Below are 22116 nucleotides of genomic sequence, written 5' to 3' on the forward strand. Positions count from 1 at the left end.
CGCAAGCGGAGTTTCGAGCTTGCGAAGGAAAGAAAGCCAAGCGTACGGTTCGTCGTCGACGGCCGGCAGGGCGAAGGGCGAGAGGAGCTTTCGGGACGCGGTGGGGTGCCCACGAGTAAAAGTACGCGTTACGACGGCCCCATCGGCGGGCGACGCGACGCCGGCTTTACCCAAGTCTCCTTCGCGTGATCGTACTACTAGTAGTTCGCCTCAGTATTCCGCGATACCTCCACGAAGCGCGGCTGCTTCGCTCCCTCGTGCTTCTGACATCGTCCGCGCGTTTTTCAATAGCAATTCGAATAACGATCCTTTGATAATGATAAGAATTACCGTTCCGTTGCACCGTCGTATTGAGTGAATTCGTGCCTCGGTTCCACAACGCAAACGGCAACCAATCTTGCGATATGCTTTGCTCTTTAACCGAACGGATTTATTAACTCGTCGCACGTTGCTATACTAAAAGTGGACTGACGTTTTCGCATTGCGAGGAATAGAAAGACTTGAACTCCTGACATTGTACGTCACTCGGCAAGCATCAACAATTTATTCAACTTTTCCATATTTCTTGTTCATGTTCCTTCGGCTTCCGAATATACTCCCACCTCTTTTTCAAGTTGCCTCGAATGATTTATTCGCACGAGCAGTCTCGGGCGGCTCGACGTCGAAAAACTATTGTACTATGTTCGACGGCCGAACCACGTGTTGCTCAAATGGCCTGTGAAACCGTTTCACCAACTAAAATAGAACTCGAATTAATATCCACCAATTTACCCACTTTATGGGCCTCTTCGTTGCGATTATCGATCGCACTGTTTTATTCGTCGTAACGAGTGCTTTGGAAATCGTTATTGGGACTCAAAAGCAGATTCAAAGGGCCACGAATAGATAGGAAAAACCGAACAAACGAGCTAGGACGATCGATACAGTTTTCGTGGAGCTCGAACGCTTTTGCTCATAAGCCAAAATCGAATATATTCAAGATTTATTACGACCATTAATTGAAAATGTTGCATTTGTGATATTTCTTGAGGTGAAAAATAAGTCGTGAATAGTTGAAAAGATCTCGAAGGAGATGCTTCGGGCAACGTTAATTATAACATTCTTGCTAAAAGCTTATAAATCGAGCCAGAAAACATGTCCCCATATCAGGTTCGATGTATTTAGTAGAAACCGAAGAAAAGTACTCATTGACGTTTCACTCTGACGCAAGTAATTCTAGACGATTATTTGACAAGTTTCGCATCTATCGGACAAACTTTCCGTGAGCGCGATATTGTCCAGGTTGGTTTAAGTTCGAGACTCGGTTTCTAACTTCGATTTTTTCGACGCAACGACGTTTTTGTTAGAATTCATGGAAATTCTATTTAGAAATAGACCCTTTTTGAATGAGCTCACAAAACGTTGTTGCCAGTAACGAATGCAGGCTTGATTATGACGCTGAAGTTTGCAACGTTCGAGTCCAACGAAAGGATCTAAAAAAAGCCTCCAATAATTCCAGTAATTCTCCATTTTTGTTCCTTGCCGAATGTGCAATTCGTAGTTTTTCAACCTGTCTCGATTCTCCGTGAAATAAAAAATTGATCAATAACAAATGTTTTTTACGTTTATTTCGTTGGATTATTCCAACGTTGCAAACTTCAGCGTCGTGCTTAATTCCGAAACTTTGCTATTCAGAAGGAATATGAGCCAGCTTTTTCGGTAATTTCTGTAGCTGCACGAACTTACGAAGATTCAAACGTCTATAAATAAAGAATGAGGCATTTGAGCGTTAAAATGCTGTTCTCTCCATTATTCAGAGCTTTCCTACAAAAGTTTGTAGGAATGGCGAAGCTTATGAATCACTCGGGGAGATTCAACTAGTGAACACATTGGGGAGACGATGACCGAGCGTCTCGTCAAGTTTTCCCCACCTCATTTCTACCGCTGATCATATTCCTCCGCCCGAAATTCTCTGTTTATTTATTTATTTGATTGGACGCGACGAAACTCGATCGTTTTCGAATATTTTTGTCTCAGTCTGTCCGCACGCACCCGAAAATCCTCCACTGCAATATTCATATTGCATATTATTTTATTCACTATTTCTGCTTGTATCCAACATCATCGCACCAATATTCTATCTCTTTCCTGTCTTTAAGTCCTTCGAATAATGTTCGTGTATTCATGGATAAATAGTGGTAAATAAATGTGGAAAGATTCAGTACGCGAAAAATCAATGCCAACCCATTTTATCAGACCTCTTGAGACTCAACACGTTTTCATAACGTATATCGATATTGATACAACAACAATTTAGTTACGGATATCAATGCAAATGGATTTAGCAGCTCACATTACTCGAAACCATTTACAAATCAAACGGAGAAGTGTAATTGGATGGTAAATCTCGAGAAGTTTGAGAGCTTCGTGTGTGTGTGTGTGTGATCCAATTACCGTTGATTTTCAAAGCGTTGCACTCAAATTATTTCTCTTCGAAGAGGAATTAAGGAAGATCATGCGTTGCTTGTGATTTTAAAAAGCAACTGAACATTTTGCTCTTTTGATGATGAAAGAAACGATTAAAATTTATTCTCCCAATTATTAAAATTATGTGTTATTTGTTAAGATTCATCAATTTATAATGTAATTATAGCGGTTTAAATACTTTCATTGTAAAATCGTCAAGCGAAATGTAACAACAACCATTTTTTATTTATATGCGTTTGCATATCTATATTTTAAATCAGCTGTCTCATGGTTTTGTCAAACCTTCCACCGTTTATGTCGTTATTACCCGTTATTATACTTCTTTTTCCATTCCTAAGTCACTTTCACCGGTCAAGGTTTTCTCAAGACATCATTGATATTTAAAAAACATTATATTTTCTTACTCTCGTTTTTGGCTCTTCAAAGTTGGGAGGATCCTATTTCATTGAATCCAAATCGTCGCACAGGAAGTGTGCCTGTCATAAGAGTCAGTGTATAAGCCTTGAAAAACTGTGATTTTCGTTAATTGTTTTTTCGACAACTGGACTTGATTTTTTTAACACTTAAAAAAATGATTACAGATTTGTATTTTTTTAAATGTAATGTTCTTTCAGGATTTGTGATTTTTTTTTAATTGTTCTTTTGAAATTCTTTACAGTTGGTTTGATAATTTTTTTTATGGAATTTTTTTTTTTCACATTTTTCGTGATATGATCAGGAAACAAGGGACCATCGATGTACTTGTCCCAAGCTTTTTTTCCCTGGGGGAATTTTTGAGATTTTATATCACGTATTTTTTCTCAAAAGTTCTGCAATCTTGTTTTTCGGGTTACTTCGAACTTTGCAATGTTTTATTGAAATTGTAGGCTGAATTTAGAAATTCTGAACAATCGCGTAGCTTCCCACGAGTCTCTTCGCTAGACAATTTCATTCTTTGACTGATTTATTTGAGATGTATGCTTAACGAAACAATTTGTTCACAGGCGAAAAGAGATTGCGGCAGTTGATTTCGGCCTGCAACGATGGCAGAACCGATCGTTGAGTGAGCTCTCCTCGAAGATCAAACGACTGCAATATTCCGTTAAAGTTTGTGCCAACGAACTGAGTTTAACAAAGAACAATAACTGTTTCAACAGCAGCGGCGGTGTTGATGTAACGAACAGTAGTAAAAATAACAATCGATCGTTCAACCTGTGAAAAGTCTCGTTCGAGTATATCACAGATCGAGACCAGTAGTGCTCCTTAATACGATAAATAATGAGTGTTTTAATGAGAAAAACGGAGCAATATACGAGGCCGTTATAGTCAACAACGACGGAGCTTTATTTCGGACAAAAGAAGAATAAGTGCTTACCACCTTAAAGGAAGTTTCGTACGAGCACTTTGCTACGAGGAAAGTATAAGATCGAAATCGCTTCGAAGCACGGGCAAATCGTAAATCGTTGAAGGGTGCGAGGAACCCTCGACCCCTTCCCGAGAAGAAAAGCCTCGAGCATCTTTCGGATTCGTGATTTCGCGAGGCTCGCCAACATTTTTCGGGCGCGGTTTCCACCATCGAGGTTCATCAGGACCACGAAAAAGGTGCTCGAGTTCTTTCGATGAAGCACGCGAAATACTTTGGAGTATTCGTGAAAGCTCGTGAAAGTACAACCGAGAATTAAGCAATTGCCAAAAAGATCATAAAAATACTTACAAAATCAGTGTTATCGAGAGCAAAGAGCTCAGCATCTCAGCATCACCCCGGTTCGAAAAAGCATCGGTCACAACGAAAGCTCAACGATGAGCGATGAAATTCCGCGCCGTCGAAAGACCAGGTCGGCTTCGATATGCGCACCCGGTTTCTCTTCCATGGAACAGATGCTCGGTGCCATTCCACCTTCCGGTGTCAAAGAAAAAGATCGGGACAGCAGCGGCGGGACACCGGACAGCAACACACCTACGAGACGACGCAGACCAGCGACGAGATCTCAAAGCGCTAGAGTCTCCGGTGGCAATAAGAGCATCCGACGAAGAGCTGCTGCGCAAGGTAATCTTCACCGTCCAATTAATGCCAGAATAACAACCATCCTCTTTACGCCTCCGCTCAAAAAAACTCTCATTCCAAAATCTTTACTCTAAAATTCGTAACGTCTCTACGCGTCTCTACTCATCTCAACAACCGTCCTCTTTATGGCTCTACTCAAAAACAACGCTGCTCCTAACAGCTCTATACTCTCAAATTTGAAAATAAATATGTCTCCTCTTTTGTCATTAATCTTTTGTGTTATCCGCCTAGAAATGTTAAAGAGTAGAGGCGTGATTCATACATAAAATAAAAATCTTCGGAGGGGAAATCTACTATCGAGTAGCGCGATTTGTAAGAGTCGAGTTGTGTTGCAGCGAGTCAACAATTCTAATCTCAGTAATGTATTCAATAACAGTTCTTGTCTAAATGCATAACAACTCTATCGATAGCCATTCTCGATAACAACTCCGCTCCTTAAGGAGGGCGGATAACGACGATATAATGTTGCCATGCTAAACCATGTTAAATACATTAAAAATTTCAAAATGATAAGAATTTTATAAAATTTGGTGGACATATTCTTTAGTGCCAAATTTGACAATACAAATTTTTTAAGATTTTTCTTCTGTACAGTTATCGAGTAATTGATCACTAAAGTTCACGTGTATAAAATCATAGCGTTTCCAAATATATTTAGGTATACATTCCGGGCATAAGAAATCTGCTTTAATGCGTAATTACTCGGTAACTAAGCAGAAGAAAATTTTGAAAAAAATGGTGTCTTCGCACCTGATGTTGAAGAACATTATCACCAAATTTTATCAATTTCTTATCATTTTGACGAATGCAGCCACCCTTCTTAACAACTGCGGATCTGAGTAGAGAACGTCCACCCCCTTTAACGTATCTACTCCCGTGTGACATTTAATCCCCAATATCTCTACTCACGATGATTTCAGAACGTATCTCATCATGAGTAGAGATATTAAAGATCATGGATTTTATACATGAGTAGACGTAGAGATGTTATCAATTTCGGAGTAAAAATTTTAAGAGCAGAGTTCTCTTTGAATAGAGCCATAAAGAGGACGGTTGTTATTCTGCCGTATAATCCCATAATCTTCAATATCTCTGATCATGATGAGATACCTTCTGAAATCATCATGAGTTATTGAGATATCGAGGATTAAATATCACACCGGATTAGATGTGTTAAGGAGGAGAGACGTTCTTTGTGTAGATTCGCAGTTATTAAGAAGCGGAGTTGTTATCGAGAATGGCTATCGACAGAGTTGTTAAGGTAGTTCATCCACGAAACGATTTTCTTAGGAAAGTCCTGAAAGTTAGAGTTTCAGTGAGTAGTCGCGACTCAGACGCTTTTCAAATTTTGAAGGGTTCGTCTTATTGGTTGTTACACTCTGCTAGACGATAACACTCTGCTATTTAACATGGCTAGGCGGATAACAAAGATTATCAATGCCAAAAGAGAAGACATTGCATTTTGTATCGATTTTGGTAATTTGAGACTAGGACTGTTTGGAGGAGCGTTGTTTTTGAGTAGAGCCGTAAAGAGGACGGTTGGTATTCTGCAAAATTAAGTAACGAATACTACGCATCTTTTCTCGCTTTATTATATCCAAACTCGTGAGAAATTAACACTGGAAACGTCATTTTTGTAACGTTCACTGTACCGGCAAAAAGTAGCTCTTGACAAGAATTTTTCTATCGAAGTTGACGAAACATTTATCGGAATATTAATTTAGATTGTTCACTCATGTCAGAAGGTCTATTTATTCGGTGAAAACCGATTCTATCGATTTCTCCTTCACAATTCATAGATACATCAGTGATATCACGATGAACCTCTGAAAGAACTAAAAATATTAAAAACGAGTGAATAAAGGTTTGCAAGAAATAGAACTAGACAGATGGATGAGTGTATTTAGCCACCTGGCAAAATCAAAGTGTCAACGACTTGGGAGCCAAAGAATACCCTGAGCCGCCAAGTCCGGTTACGCGCGTAATTTCAATAAAGTAGCGATTCATCATTCTCCATCAAATTTTATCACAGCCGTCGCAGCGGTACCTGGGAAAAAGAATTCGCTGATGCAACAAATCTTTTAGCTGGATCAACAAATTGAATCTGTGGGATCAACAAATCTCTCGTTGATTCAATGAGGCAATGAACAGAGAGTTCGAGCCTAGGAAATTTTTGTTTACACCAATTTTCTCTTCTCAGAGTATCGACAGTTTGGCTTTTCACAGATTTATTCATTTTTCAAGTTGTACGAACTTTCAGCTGCCGAAACTTTGACAGATTGGATCTCCAAACCCTTGCTTTTGTGACTTCGTCGTTGTGCCGCATTTCCCGTTATAAATACTTTATCGCGAACACGTCCGAAACACTAAGACTTTGTTTATCTCGCGGATTCAGTTCTATCGCTGAATTTTCAAACGTTTATTAACGTTCACGTACAGTTGGAAAGGAATTTCCAGTCTTATATTCGTTCACGACACTGCGAGCCATAAACAGAATCAGCTTTTCGTTGGCTTATTAATTTCTGATGTTCCAGCCCAGTGGGGCCGGCTAATTATTCAGATCTAGAGACAGGAATGCACATACGCTCTGGAAGCGGTCTACCAGCGTGCATAACCGCACACAAATTCGCATTAATTATTTCAGGATTTCTCCTCCGCGAGTGTTATTCAAGGTTTCGCGTTTTACCAAAGCCCACGTTGTTAATAATCTCGTCAAGATTCCGGTGTCATTTCGTGCTCAATTATCACGCCCCCAATTTCACACTCGCAAGGTTTTATGAAGTAATGGAGAATTTAAGGGGAAAACTGATACCGTTGTAGTCGGAGGTTCGATCAGAGAGCCGGATATTGTTACAGCAGTTTTTTCGAATTGTATTGAGACACGATCTTCAAGGATAACAAATTTTCAAGGATAACGAAAATTTGGGTTAATTCATTGGCAGTCTTGATGGTGGCTTTTCAACGAAAATATTGGAACGTCGATGGAAGCATTGTTGAGCTTTTCTTGATTTGGCTTTCATGCCTCTTTGATAAAAAAGGTTAGTCACGCACCCTCGAACTTTGTGGCCCTTACAATATCTTGTTTTCCTTCTCCTTTAAGGCCTCTGGAACAATCGATAACCAGCATCGAGAAGGGTATTTAGTATGAGATTATCGTCCTGATCTCGGATTTCCGTTTGATCGCCAGTGATCCTGGATTGTGCCGAGTCCATCAGACTTTAACCTTAAGCCCAGGATCGGGCTCGCGGTCCTGACCCCACGCAAATACCGAAAAGCTATTCTGCGAGTTGGAAAAGTGATATTTTTAACTCACCGCCTAGATCTCGATTTAGTTCAAATCTTTAAATACACAACAATTACGTCATTCGCGACTCTAATCGTTCGGCCGTATAGTGAACATGAAAAATTACAATGCTGGGCTCCGGCTCGATATCGACCCGACTCGTTCGTTTCTAATTCAATTTTTCCGACAGAAATATGTGCTTTTTCACGATTTTTACCTTTCTTTTCTATCATTCAATGATTCTTAGGGTAGTCCATGCACGAAACGATTTTCTTAAGAAAGTCTTGAAAGTCAGAGTTTCAAAGGGAAGTCGACTGACACGCGTTTCTAATTTTAAAGGGCTCGTCTTATTGGTTATTGAGATAAACGTGTTTAAATTCGAAGAAAAATGCACAGGGTTGTGCGTAAAAAATCGTTATCCTTTCCATATAAGGAATAAACGCTTCTTACGAAGTTTACGAAAAAGTACACAGTAACAGTGAATTATACAATGAAGGTCTGGAAAAGGAATGCAATTTTTAGCATGAAAAATTATAGTATTTTAGCCAGGGACGAATGAAACTTGGGGTTCAGTCAGTGATGGATCCTCGATTAATTAATGACTTGTAATTTCATTCGCCAAAAAATAAGTTGAAAAAATCTATTTACGATTTTGAATTAATGACTCTCACACAATCATTTAGAGTGTTAATATCTTTAATTAAGGAAATAAAAATCGACCCAATTTAGACACCCTTCGTGCACGATATCTACGTTAAATATAAAAACTACAATGAAACTAGTTTTCTCGCACGTGGTTCCTTTTTAAATTGAAAAACAAAGAAACTCTCTCATCTTCAAGCATTTCATGTTTCCGGCGGAACAATTGTACAGTTAAAAAAAATTGTGGGCTCGCTCGTTAGTGGTCACGCGTAGTTCTGTAATTGAATTCCGAGTCCGTTATTCGCTGCTGAATGGAATTTTTCCCTGCTCGGTATGGAAAATTCGCAACAAGTCGCAGAGGCAACTGCTTTGCCGGGAGATTCGTCATGAAATAATTTTTCAGCAAGAATACTCTTCGCAGGCGATGCCTCCAAGTATCTCAAAACTTATAATGACTTGAGGTAGTTCGTTAAAGTAAACGTGCGCGATGAAAACAAAACGTGAAAGTTTCAAAACACAGCATATGCTGTTGTCAATGTTTGCATTTTTTGTAGCTCTTTACATAATAAAAAAATGTATGACGAAAGTTTTTTTTGAACGTTCGCCAAGGCGTCTGTTATTTTTCTGTTTTGACAGTCGCGCTGCTTTATTTTTCGTTCAGCCTCGTATTTCTGCATGCGGGATTCCTAAGGAATCTCCGAATTTTCTCGCCTTTCTCAAACTTTCGGATCAATCATTTCTACAACGAAACTTCAGCCGCTTTAAGTCGAGGAGTTTTGAAATTTTTTAACACCTTGGACGTGGGACCGGTTCGAGAACACTTAAGCTCGTTCTCTTGTACTACAAAGTTTCCATTTTTATGAAAATTCCTAAAACATTTGACCTCAACAGACTTTCCATCACGCGTGACAGCCAGCACAAGTTTTTTAAGCTCCCATACAAAGGTGCGCTTAAAAAAGTCTGCGTCAACAAGGGAAAAAAGTTGCAAGCATTAAACTCAATGAATTTCATTATTCGTCCAAGTGCAAGAATTTGCGTGGACGTGGTCACTCGTCGAGAGCGAGAGAGAGAAAGCTCGAGCGAGGAAAGGACGGAATAGGCTATTGCCGAGCAATACTTGAGGCTTTTAGCTGCTCGACCGTGAGAGGGACAGCCATGTCGTCCAATGTTCAAGAACGGAAGCATTGAGTTCGATCACTATATACGGGAGAATACGAGCCAGCTTGCAATTCCTATGCGTGTACGCCTTCATCTTGTCTGACAAGCGAGCTCCAGCCGTTTTCCTATACTTGCGTATATCGGTCAAGCACCTTTCTAGTAGTAATAGTAGGAGCGATCGACTGTGGTTGTTCCTCGAGCAATGGGGATTTCGATCGGGGGATGGAAGGACGTATCAGCATCACCGATCAAAAGCAACAATTTTCGCAGAACGTAATTCCCCGATTCAGAATGTTGAGAAGCTTTGTGTATTGATTGCTCCGAAAAATTGAGAGATTTACTGTCGTTTTTGCTATTTAAATAAAAAACAAAAATTCCGAGCAAAACGGTATTTAAAAATTAGTGAAAATATTTTTACTGCTTCAACCGAATGCAATCGCGTGTGAAATAAAAGAAGGGAAAAAGATGAAATTTTGAAGAAAATGAGGAATGGCGAAGGCTACAAAAAACATGAAATTTTGAAAGAATTTTGTTTTTGGGAAAGTATGAAAAAGTTGAGAGATCGTTTGCACGGTCCTGCCTCCGACAAGATTACTCCGAATTCGAAAGTTGGTCCGGCGTAGTTTGCCTCTTGGCAAATGTCGATCCGGGGATTTCGGTGATTTTTATAAAATTAAATCGTTCCCTTCGCGTTGTCTTCGGACTTTAATAATCTGAGGTACATCACTCCGGTTAAGAAACGGGCCATATGAACGAATACTTCGTGAATGTTGGACGTTTTTTTGGGTGAAATGTACTTACAGTAGTTAACATTGGCCATTAAAAGATGAAAATTTAACTGAACCTTCAAACGAGTTTCTCGCAGCTTTCTCCAAAGAAAAAAAAAAGAAAAAAAAAACTGACTGGAACTTTTCGTACCGGCTGTGTGCCACCCGGTGGGTAAACGGCGCGAGTTCTTCAACCTCTCAGTGGTTCAATCTATTTCGCGAATAATTTCCAACTTCGTTTTCCAGTGAAAAAAAAACTTACTAGCGTTTTCGCGTACTCTTGTACGCAGTTTGTTGAATATAAATGAAAATATTAATGCGCCCGTCTTGTTTCCGGGCGTGTAGCGCGACTTGTTTCCAAGGCTTGAAATTTAACGTCATAGATTATTCGGATGGCAACGAAATTTAAACATTGACTCCATTAAGAAGGAGTGTGCACAAAGAAACATGCACGCAGGGATAGAAAACATTATGAAGGGAGGAAGGCTCGTCATGCGAGCAGGCTGTGGAATGAAACGAATCACAGCAGGAAATTCCTCGCGATGATTTTTCGTGTTTTAAGGTGGAACGGTAGCGTGTATAAAAAAAGAGGGATTTTGATGCAAATTGGTAGATACGTTCGAAAGTGTGTAAATTATTCTGAGAAAATTGAATTATTTTTTTACACTGGATCTTATGGAAAAGTGTAAAAAACGCAAAAAACATTGAAAAAAGAAAATGAATAAACGAAGTTTGTCCCTCTCTTCTGGCTGACACAGCTTCGAACGCGGCAACGTCGCATCGATCAACGCACCCTCGTATAGCTATACATAAACGGTGCGACTCGCAGCTTGCCCTCGAGCTTGAGCAGAGCAGCCAACAGTCCAAGCCTGAAACCATAACCCTGCATTGCTGCAGTCAAAGCAAATGTTTGATATTTTGAAATATAAAAGAAGAAGCTTTTTTCGCCAAAATTAGGAACGTCATGCTGAAGGAAGCTGAGGCTGTACAGTCATTTTTTTTACCTAAAAGTTATGACCTGTACCTTTCAAAAGTTAGGCTAGTTTACAGTTTGGCAATGTTGCATACACTTTAAGGAGGGTGGCTACCGACGATACAATGTTGCCATGCTAAACCATGTGAAATACATTAAAAATTTCAAAATGATAAGAATTTAATTAAATTTTGTGAACATATTCTTTAGGGCCAAATTTGACAATACACATTTTTTAAGATTTTTCTTCTGTACAGTTATCGAGTAATTGATCACTAAAGTTCACGTGTATAAGCATAGCGTTTCCAGATATACATTCCGGGCATAAGAAATCTGCTTTAATGCGTAATTACTCGATAACTAAGCAGAAGAAAATTTTGAAAAAAATGGTGTCTTCGCACTTGATGTTGAAGAACATTATCACCAAATTTGATTAATTTCTTATCATTTTGACGAGTGTAGCCACCCTCCTTAAAGAAAAGTTGGGGAAAAAAGACGAAAACTGGTGAGAGCTCAGTCGAAAACATGAACGGTGACGATCCTGGCCTCAAAAAATTGCACGGGAAACAGATTATAATTAATACAATCTCAGCAAATCTCCTAATAAATCTGAAAAAAATTGACATTATTCAGCAAGCCTTGCTCACGTTGCTCAAAAAATTTCATATTTTTCCAAAACTCCTCCTAAACTGTCTGAAACTTTAACTAATTTTTCTTTACACTTCACTTTATAAGATGCAATCGGTTTAAAAGCGATTACATCATTTTCATTCTAATGCCTCAACTTCCTTAAAATAATTATTTTTTCATCTAAAGCTACACAGTTATCATTTTTTCATGTTAAATTGAAATCCATGCAGAAACTAAATTCACGTGGAGTTGGCAAGACGAGAGGCTTTCCATGCTGAAGCATAGGAGAGCCCCTCTCACCGCCTGCCCCTTCCTACCTTAAACGAATGTGTTAGAAGGAATGGATCATCGTTGTTGCTCGACCGGTTCGAAAAACCCGATTATTTATTATTATTATTTTAATTGCTGGCCCGGCCGTAAATGTTGATGCAACTTTAACAGAAAAATCGAAGAAATTGTGGCGCGGAACAAGTGATCCTAGGAGAGGATACGACGCAACGAAAAATCCTGGTTGGTTGATTGATTGCTGCTGGTAAACACGGGCTGCAGGTCCCGAGGAAGAAGCTTATTCTGAGACTCGCGCCGTATATCTTCTTTCGTTTCTAAATATTAGCTTACTCCACGCCGTAATTCAATTCGCCACGGCGCACACGCTGGGCGAGTGTCAATATCCGAGGGATGAAAACTTTTAGGAAGATATTAAAAGCCTTTACCCTCTTACGCGTCCAAGTGTTTGAGTTCTCGAGCTCATTCGCGGAGCTGCTCTTCCCTTTTTCCTTATCAAACAGAAACCTATAAGTCTCGTCAATCGCTGGATTTTTCTTTCACACTCTTCCGTCCCCGTACAATTTCGTAGCACTGCCATTTCGCATAATTGTACTAATTTTCATCACAATCGCCGTTCAACTTTCGAGAACCTTTTCTTCACTCGCAAGATTTTTCGGCTCTTCAAGACCCCGTGCCTATGACTTTTATCCCAGCTTAACAGCGTGTATTGATTTTTTTAGCTTCTTAGAGAGCTTCGCCATAGAGCGTTGTTCGAGCGCTGAGAAACTGCCATGACTATTAATTCAGTCGTTATTTCCAGCTGATTTTGCTTCCCTTTCAGTCTTTTATTTGAATGAATACACAATACTCATATAATATTATATTAACTATATTAAATTTATTATTACTATTGTTGTTATTGTTATTATTATTACATAAAAATAATAATGAAAAGCTCTTCGTAAAAAGTTTTCATGCGAATTGATAACTTGACAGAAAAACTATAATTCATCACAATAAATCACGTTCAATGATGTCTCGATAGCACAAAGTTATAATTTTTGTCGCAGCAGCTGCTCAACATCATCATCACGAGGGTAGCGTTAAATCTCCTCATTGCAGCAGCGAGCCAAGACTCACCGACAATGAGCCTAGTCCGGGATTGCGGAGAAGAGGGAGTCGGAGAGGCCAGAGTATGCATCATGCGCATCAAAGGAAGAGTAATGCTTTTTTGGACGTACCTGACACGAGTTCGCAGATGCCAAGACGAGAGGAAGGCGAAGACGAGGATAGCTATCGTTTGAGGAGCTTCAGTCTAACCAGCAAAGGTTCGTATACGACTGGCAAAATGCGAAAAATTCTATACGATTGTGCAACTCGCGCGATAATTTTCCGTAGAAAATTCGAAGCCCCGCGCGAAGACCTTTTTTTTTGTCGATGTGGAACTTTAAAGAATTCGTGAGAATGATCATTTATTTTCGAGTGTCCACGATCGTTGTCGGTGTTTTTATTAAAAAGAGAAAAAAAAAAAAAAACATGAAACGTGACACAATGTGAGTCGTCGTGATGAAAAGCTTGACGATGTATGCAGCCTTTTTTCACGTGCTTTATATTCACGAGAGAATTTCCCCGGGTCGCATCTCTTCGAGCCGTGTCTCACCGCGAAAGGGCTCGCGTTCGAGGTTTCGCCTCCTCTTCCGTTTCTCCTGCTTTCATCATCCGCACAAAGCTTTTGTAATACGAGTAAAATCGAGAGCTCTGTACTCCCATTTACACTTTGTTTCCTTCGTACTATTCCGCACAAGCACATATTCAGGCTTGTCTCCCCGAGTCTCGCGAAACGACCGCCTCGTTATCGCCCCTTGTCCCCCATCTTCCGTTTATTTCTCCATTCTAAAAAGCGGTTTTGTTCCATTTTCAAACCCTCTCATATTCGCCCATCTCATATCCCCGATGCTGCTCTTTCGTTGTTTAGCGACGCGATAGCATCCGCCGCGCACACCACAACCTTTAAAAAGCCCTCGAGATATTGTTGTTCGTCGAATAGTTTTCATGAAAATTCCAGAAATATTGCGAATCTTTGATGATGCTGCGCGCATCCCTCATAAAGTTGAAGTCTCTGTGCCCCGGCCCCCTCATTTCTCTTTCACGTTTTACGCTCCGATTATTCATTATAGAAAATTGCACAAAACACTTTTTGCGTGTACACTTAAACGGAATCTTGTAATTAGCGTGTGGAGGAACAACCGGAAAATTAGTGTGCAATGCTCACCGAAAACGCTTCAGTTTGGGCGCCAGATTTCACTTTAGTTTAGCTCAAAATGTTTCGACTTCAATTAAAACTGAGTTTTCTCAAAATTATATTTCACCGCGACGTCAACTCGCGCTGGGGAAAGTTACACCCGGTTACACCGTTTCACGTCCAGTTGAGCACCACTTTTGAACGGACCCGGCTCCAACCTCATTCGTCAAATGTTTGTTTTTCTCTCACTTTTTTTTTATGAAGTTCGAGTGAATTATAAATCTTTTCCCCTTATTCAACTTTCATAAACTTTCATCTCTGGAATTCAACAGTCATGATTATTCAGCCAAAATGTTTCCATAATTAAGTCGCATGTTCCGTAGCTTTTTGTCACTTTTTTCGACGCACTCGAATTTCATCGTGCGCTCTTTGCTCGTCCGAGTGAACGAGAGGCGCGCGCGGGCGCAGTTTCCTTTCTTCTTTTCAATTACGCTTAATGGCTCTCGACACAACGCAGCAGCAACGAACATCGGGCGAGAGACCTTTCGAGGAGGATATGAAGAGGGTGAGAAAAAGAGAGAAACTGATGGAACAGAGGTGCAAAAATATTGGTACTGTACGAGCTTACGATCCTTGATAATATACCTCCGGCCACAAAGTGATCGATGGCACAGGGTGAGACGCGAGAAAAAACATCGCGCTGCTATCCCAAAGTGAGTACAAGCTCGAGGCGTACAAAAAAATGGCGGATGTTTTCGATCCAATGAGTGATAAGGCTTTTGGAGCTTCCCTCGCCGGAACGTTATCTTTCATCTCGTACACTCTGCATTTTTTTTTATCCTCGTGCGCAGAATTCGAGAACGGCATGCTGCCGTGAACATTTTTCGTGCTGTGTTTCCCAAGTTTTTCGGGGCGGCGGGGGGGGTCTGCTTCGGACCGAAACGTGGTGCACATTGCAAATGATTCCGAAAATTTTTCGAAACGAACATTCGCAGCTCGTCTAATGCTCTCGCCGTTAGAAAGCGATCGTGCGAATATTTTGATTTTATTCTGATGCACAGACTCGTTTTATCATCGTTGTGAATACCTCGATCGTTATAGTTTGAGCAAAACACACTTCTTCGAACGTTTCATTCGTTCATAAATGACACCAGTGACACACCGCACAACTTCCGGGCTCCTTACACAAACTGAAATTCTCGACTGCATGTTCGAATCCGTTTTTTTGGGAATTCACCTTTAAAAAAGGCTGACCAAGTGTTTTCGATGTGCGAATTAAGGAACCAGAAAAACTTCATCGTGATCGAAGCCCTGCCACCTCGTACGCTTATAAATATCTCACGGTGGATGAGGACAAAGAGAAGGCGTTTTCTTTTGTAGCTATTTATAGACCTTTCACCTCTTTACATTATTCTTACATGGCGAACTCTTGATTCTCCTCTTTTTTTGATTGCCCCTCGAGGTGTTACATTTTTTATCATTTCATGGGAGAGCAGTCAATCATTTTTATAGAATTTAGCTTATCGAAAAATAAGAGACGTTTTTTCATCGGCTCAGATTATGCTTAATGGATGAAATGAAGCTCCAAAGTTGAGCGTGTTCTCCATCTGGTAGAGCGTTTCATTTACAATTGGTGACAAACATTGTTATTCTATGAAAATCAAGTACGAAACGTGTTACAATAATTCTATGAAAATTATAAAATTACAATAATTATAACAATTTTTTAATAGAGAGAGCTTACTCTCTACGAAAAATTGCCAAGAGGCTTGTTCGTGGAACGAAAAATTTGATTTTGGCAGTCTTATGAACATTTTTTTTCTATCGATTCAACTTCAAACGGTGATAGCACCAAAACTGTTGCTCCGAGCTAATTGTTCACATGGACTTTTTTTGTAGGAAAATTAATTTTCTATAAAAACGTATTCTTGTGATTTTTGGGTGATTTTTTTCTGAAGAGTCATCACGGAATGATCAGAGGTCTCAATAGTTTCCTTATGGAAAATCTTCACACGCACTGCGCCCTTCGAAACAATTTTTTGGTGAGCTCTGCTTTTGGGATTCATTTTTTTCCATCTTCAACTTTCTCAGTTGGATGCAAAGGAAAAAAAATATCATTTTTTCTCGCACACCCTAATAAACGTGCAGTAAATTACGAAAACACGATGAACCGTCGCAGTTATCGTATCACAGGCGCCGCGGTGGGCGTTTCAATCTCGATATCGCCATTGCCTCTCGAAAACCATAACCTAGAACTAATTCTATAATTGTTTAAATTATCAAGAGTTTACTGCGATGGAATTGCGTTTTCAATCGATCGATCTTCGTGATGCCACAGCAATTTCCGTTCGTAGTTATGACGCAAATTAGACTGTAATTGTTGATGCGGTGATGATTAATACAGTTGAGTTTATAGTTTATAGCACTGAACCTCTTAAGGTATTCCTTTCGCACGAGTGTATTTTTTGGTGGCGCAAATTGGGGCGCTCGGAATTCAGACTGATTTTCCTAACCTCTGAAACGTCGTGGCTATATAGGAAAAGCTAGCTTCTGCTTAAGCCATTTTTCCAACTTCTATCGTTAATATCTCTTTTAAGCATTCGGTAACCCTTTATTTTTATCGTCGTTATGGATTCATTACATTTTTTTCTATCCTTGAGACAGAGTTTGTATCAGGAATTTAGAATTATTCAGTATATGAGTTGTTGAATAGAAATTGTAAATTGTACGATTTTTTAAGTCTTAATTCTTCATTCAATGTTCGATAATCTCACCCGAAATTTCACCAATTTATTCGCATGCACTTTTACTTTACTGTAACTTAAAATCAGTTATTTATAAAATATTCGAGTTCGTGAAAGAAATACCTTAAGAGGAGCAGCTTGATTGCTCGTTAAAACGGTGTTTCCAACGTCGGTTTTAAGGATATTTGGTACAGGCCATGTTGCCATGCTAAACCATGCTAAAAACATAAAAAATTTCAAAATGATTAGAATTTTGTAAAATTTGGTGAACATATTCTTTGCCAAATTTGACAATACAAATTTTTTAAGATTTCTCTTCTGTAAAGTTATCGAGTAATTGATCACTAAAGTTCACGTGTATAAGCATAGCGTTAAGCTAAGCAGAAGAAAATTTTGAAAAAAAATTGTGTTTTCGCACTTGATGTTGAAGAACATTATCACCAAATTTGATCAATTTCTAATTATTTAGACTTTTGTACCATACATCGTTAATGCAAAATATTTATTTTCATATTGATTTCTAAGGTTGTGTCAAATTGTCAATGTTTCAGCAGACTCACTCGTAAAACGCCTCGTAATTAACAATCACGATCCACCTGCAAATATTCGTTTATCATTGTCTCGATAGTCGCGCTGGGAAAATGATGAACCGCCGATTGAAAATTCCCTCGATAATTGATTTTTGCGAATCGCAGTTCTCTGATATCGTTAATTAATTACGGTGCAATTCAGTCCTTAAATTAATAGCAATAATCCGGGACACTGAATATCGCTGCAATTAGTTTAATTGAGACGCCTCCCCTCGTTGTCATGGAGATATCGGGTCAACTTTACCACGTTTTCTCGCGGTGTTTCAACCGAGGTTTATTAACTCTTGACGACGGAGAGTTTCCATTTAATCACCAGTTTCGTTAGCAAGTATCAGAATCCAATTAGTATCAGCCGGATTAAAACAATTATGAAAAGATTTCAAGTATTTAACGAGAAAGTTTAAAAGAACGTAACTTGGAGTGACCCGAGCGTCTAGGGCTCATAAAAGGTTCGATAACGAGAGCACATATATGGTGAAATACTTGCAATGAACAAGGCTTTTGTGTATCGGAGACGAAACAAGTAAAATGACAAAAAAGAACACACAAACACAAAAAAAAAAGAGAGAAAAAAGTAAAATAATCGAATAAAGTAAAAAACAAAAAACGTTCGTCTATATAGAGCTCTTTCGGGTTCGCTCCGCACGAGAGTTAACTCCCACTTAAATCTCATAGACACGAGTGATTTGGCTACAACGTGACAAAAAGGTGTCACCGAAAGGACGAGCAAAATCGAGGAAAAAAATGGCACGATTGACGCGTGAAAAACGAGCGCGCGGTTGGGAAGCTTCGTGTCAATTACTCCTTCGTACTCGTTCGGTAAATTTTCTCTGTTCTTTCGGCCCGCGCGGTTCAATCGCGTTTACGGAAAAATTGCCTCGAGCATTCGCATTGATCCAACGTTTTTTTTTCTCGTGTCTTACAGCCTCGCGGACACTTTAGTTTTTCAAATTTCAAACAAGTAATCGTTCGTGAGCCGGACTTTTTGCTCGCACAATTCGAGCGCGATGCGTCCTACGGATAATCGAATTTTGCAGGACAGCCAGGTGTCTGACGGATCCCGATACCGCAAACGAAAGTACGTGCACAAGCTCAGCTTCCGAGGCTCTGGAAATATTCACTCTCCACCGCGCTGCTGGCACACCTTGCGTTTGCGACATTTCCTCTCAAATTCTTCATCATCCGCGGCCATTCCATCCTTCGATTCCTTCTCGTATCTATTCCGACGTCGGCAATCACGAGTGTCCGCATACTTTCCTACCGTTTGTTCGAAGCTCACGCTTCTCGAAATCACCTCTTACGAATATTTTTTTTTCACGTTTTTTCGAGGGGAAATTTCAATATGAAAAATCGTAAATACCCGGAGAAAACGAGGCTGAAAATCCTACAAGAAAGTACCAAGAATATAGTATCTCGAGGACAGTACATGCGCACTGGATTGCAGCGTTAATTCGAAGAACAGTAATAAAAATTGTTCTATCCACCATAGTTAAAAGACCACAGTACCCAAACCTCTTATTCAAAAGACTCAAGAGTGCTTTTCTCTATAAGCATAATAATAAATCTTTTCAGTCATTTTCAAATCTCTATATTGCCAATTATGCTCGGGCAACCCTGGAAAAAAACTATATTTATGGTGAAATGTCACACGTATTCGGTGTATATTCGTGTATTTATCATGAAATTTACCATGCTGACAGTGAAAATTTGTGATTTACAATAAATTTCCACTTATCAGTAAGTGCTAGTCTGACGTGACGAATAGCACTCGAAAACAAACGAAATATAGTTCTCACGTGCATCACTTGTTGCCATGCACATAAAGCTGTTTAGAATTGAAGGGACGAAAAATAGGAAAATTCAAAAAAATACTACAATACTACAAAAAATACTACATAAATTAAAAAATAGAAAAAAAGAAATAAAATATAAATAATGTTTGTAATCGGTGGCTAGATGCTTTGAAAATTCTTGAAAAATAATATATTTCTCACTATTCAAAAAGAATTGGTTTTCTCCGTGTACGGCAAAGAGGGTTGTGATTATTTGTCCGCGAGATGAATGTTGAAATAGAGGCGCTAAAGAGAGGAAATAAAATTCATTGGCGGATGTGATAAAACGCTCTGACGTTGAGTTTCAACTATACAGAAAAGACGAGAATCTCTCGGCTTTGCTGCGTGATTACGCGAGGGGAAGTTTCGTGAAATAATAATCGCGAACTCTCGGTGAGATAAAGCGCGCGGGTTGCGAGAGGAAAAGCATCTTTTTACCTTTTTTTTATTTTTTTATTTTTTTTCTTTCTCTCAAGCCACTGCACATATTTTCTTTCTCAATGACGTCGCATGGGAATGTCACCCGTTCGGCTCGAGGGTTAGCTGGTGGTAAAGGGGATCTCTTGGGTGATATGCGCGTCATAATGTCGCGTCGTTATTTATAATATCGCGAGGAGTGACGTCACGAAGTTCGTCGTTACGTAGCGACACAATGCATTTCTGATTGACTTTCTCAAACACTGGTGCGCGGACACAGAGCCCATTGATTAAGGAGACAGACGCGAGAAGAGCCGTTCCAACGGGAATGAGCGAAATGATAACGCCCCCTAAGCGAAAGGTCATTGGAATAAAATATGCGCGAGAGTTTGCGGCGAAAAAAATTCCGATACGCGGCGCACCACGAACAGTGGACTTGGCCCAAAAGTTATGGGGCAAAAGTGTCACGGGAGAGTTGGCTTTCGCGCCGGTGATTCGATAAACGAAGGAGGAAGAAAATTTGCTCAGGGTTAAAAAGTCCCCTGAACTAGCCTTCGAGCTACGAGCATGCAACGTGATCCAGGAATATAAAATTATCGGACACCTTCGGAAAAAAGCCTTAATGACCTTTAAAGTTTACCTCACCGTACTCATAATTATCATCAATTTTTGTAGGCTCATTATCGCGAATCATTGCGCGGACTCAGGAGTTGAATTTGCTGTAGAAATTGTTGCTCCGTTCAATAAAATCTTCTAAAAAGTTGGCAACGCATATTCGTACATTCTTTTGAGCGAATACGCTCCAACATTAGAATTCCGTACAAGCCTCATTTCACAGAGCTTTCACAGCTCGCAAGCTCGCGCGCTCAACGTTCCTGGATTAATTATCGACATCGAATTAATTGTCGGGGTTTTACTTATTTATTCTCCTGATTCTCCGGAATTTAATATGCAAGTCCAACTCACCTATTTTTTTTTTGCAACGAACTGACCGAAAAATACTCGACGTTTATTTTTTTTGTTTTATTTAATTTTTCACATTCAGGAACAGTGGTTATTCGAATTAATCTTCGACTGATAACGTTGATGAGCTCCCTTTGACGAGCTCTGCGACGACGAGAAATCCTCGGGGCTTTCGTGGAATATTCGAAAGATACTTTTGGTTCGTCATCGACCACAATTCTATCTCAAAAGGATTTAATCAATCAGTTTTAGGTCCATTCCATTAACGAAATGGACGAAATTCATCGATCTTTATATTTTTTATTTACCATTTCGGTAAATCATAATAACGGTGGTGAAAAGTGATGACTATAATTATTGGATCGAAGGTAAATCACTCTGAGCAACGAAGAAACTTATTATCAGCTTTTGCGCGTTCACGTTTGCTCGTTTGAAATCTTATTTCGTTCGATGTCGGTGCAACCGTGATTGTTCCATTAGATAAATTCATTGGCATCGTACATTATGCATTTTCCATTCAATTTCTTTTCAGTTCACACTCCACTGAACCTAACGTGGGTTCATTCGAATTTGCGAACGTCGTTTAATGAGCCACTGTGTTCGCACGTTTTCAGAGTTGGTTTACGACGTTAAAGCACCAGAATTTTGGTAGCCCTCGAGTAAACAACATCTCGGCCAACTTTTCGTTATGAATCGAATAATATTGCGGAGACTTATTAATAGCCCAATTCCACGAGTGCTCAAACTCCCCGAACTGTGTGCTTCTTTCCGTACCTATTTTCTCTCCAAGCGGTCTCAATCGCCTGGAAGGAAAAGTTGATCCGAGCTTTGTTTTCAGCTCTTGATTGCACTTTCGCATTGTTGCTCAAGGCCGCGTCGACAGATTTAAATGTCAGAACTTTTGCCCTTACAAAAGTTGATGGAGATTAGCTTACCCAAGTTTTCTTTTTCTCTGGTTTTTTGTACTATTACTTTTTTTACGTTAGCGATTAACCGCGAGGTCCCGATCAGAGAATTTATTCTGGGTAAATTGACTTTCAGTTTATAAAACAGATTTTTTTCGAAATTTCTTTAGAAAATTAATGGAAAATGTGATCG

At 39.6% G+C, this 22116-nt stretch overlaps 1 protein-coding gene across 2 annotated transcripts in view; it reads left to right on the forward strand.

The window, feature by feature from the left end:
* The first annotated feature begins 191 nt into the window (after positions 1 to 191).
* LOC122412971 (GTP-binding protein RAD) overlaps positions 192 to 22116 on the forward strand; it is a 40552-nt gene continuing 18627 nt past the window's right edge. Inside the window, exons 1-3 of one of the 2 annotated variants that reach the window (XM_043423005.1) lie at positions 192 to 516; positions 3450 to 4492; positions 13301 to 13558. In XM_043423005.1, the coding sequence (XP_043278940.1) occupies positions 4246 to 4492; positions 13301 to 13558 (505 nt within the window). In that variant the 5' untranslated portion in view covers positions 192 to 516; positions 3450 to 4245. The remainder of the gene's footprint in view (positions 517 to 3449; positions 4493 to 13300; positions 13559 to 22116) is intronic. The other variant, XM_043423014.1, reaches the window with a different exon arrangement.

This window comes from Venturia canescens, chromosome 1 (assembly GCF_019457755.1).
Source record: "Venturia canescens isolate UGA chromosome 1, ASM1945775v1, whole genome shotgun sequence".
NCBI lineage: Eukaryota > Metazoa > Arthropoda > Insecta > Hymenoptera > Ichneumonidae > Venturia > Venturia canescens.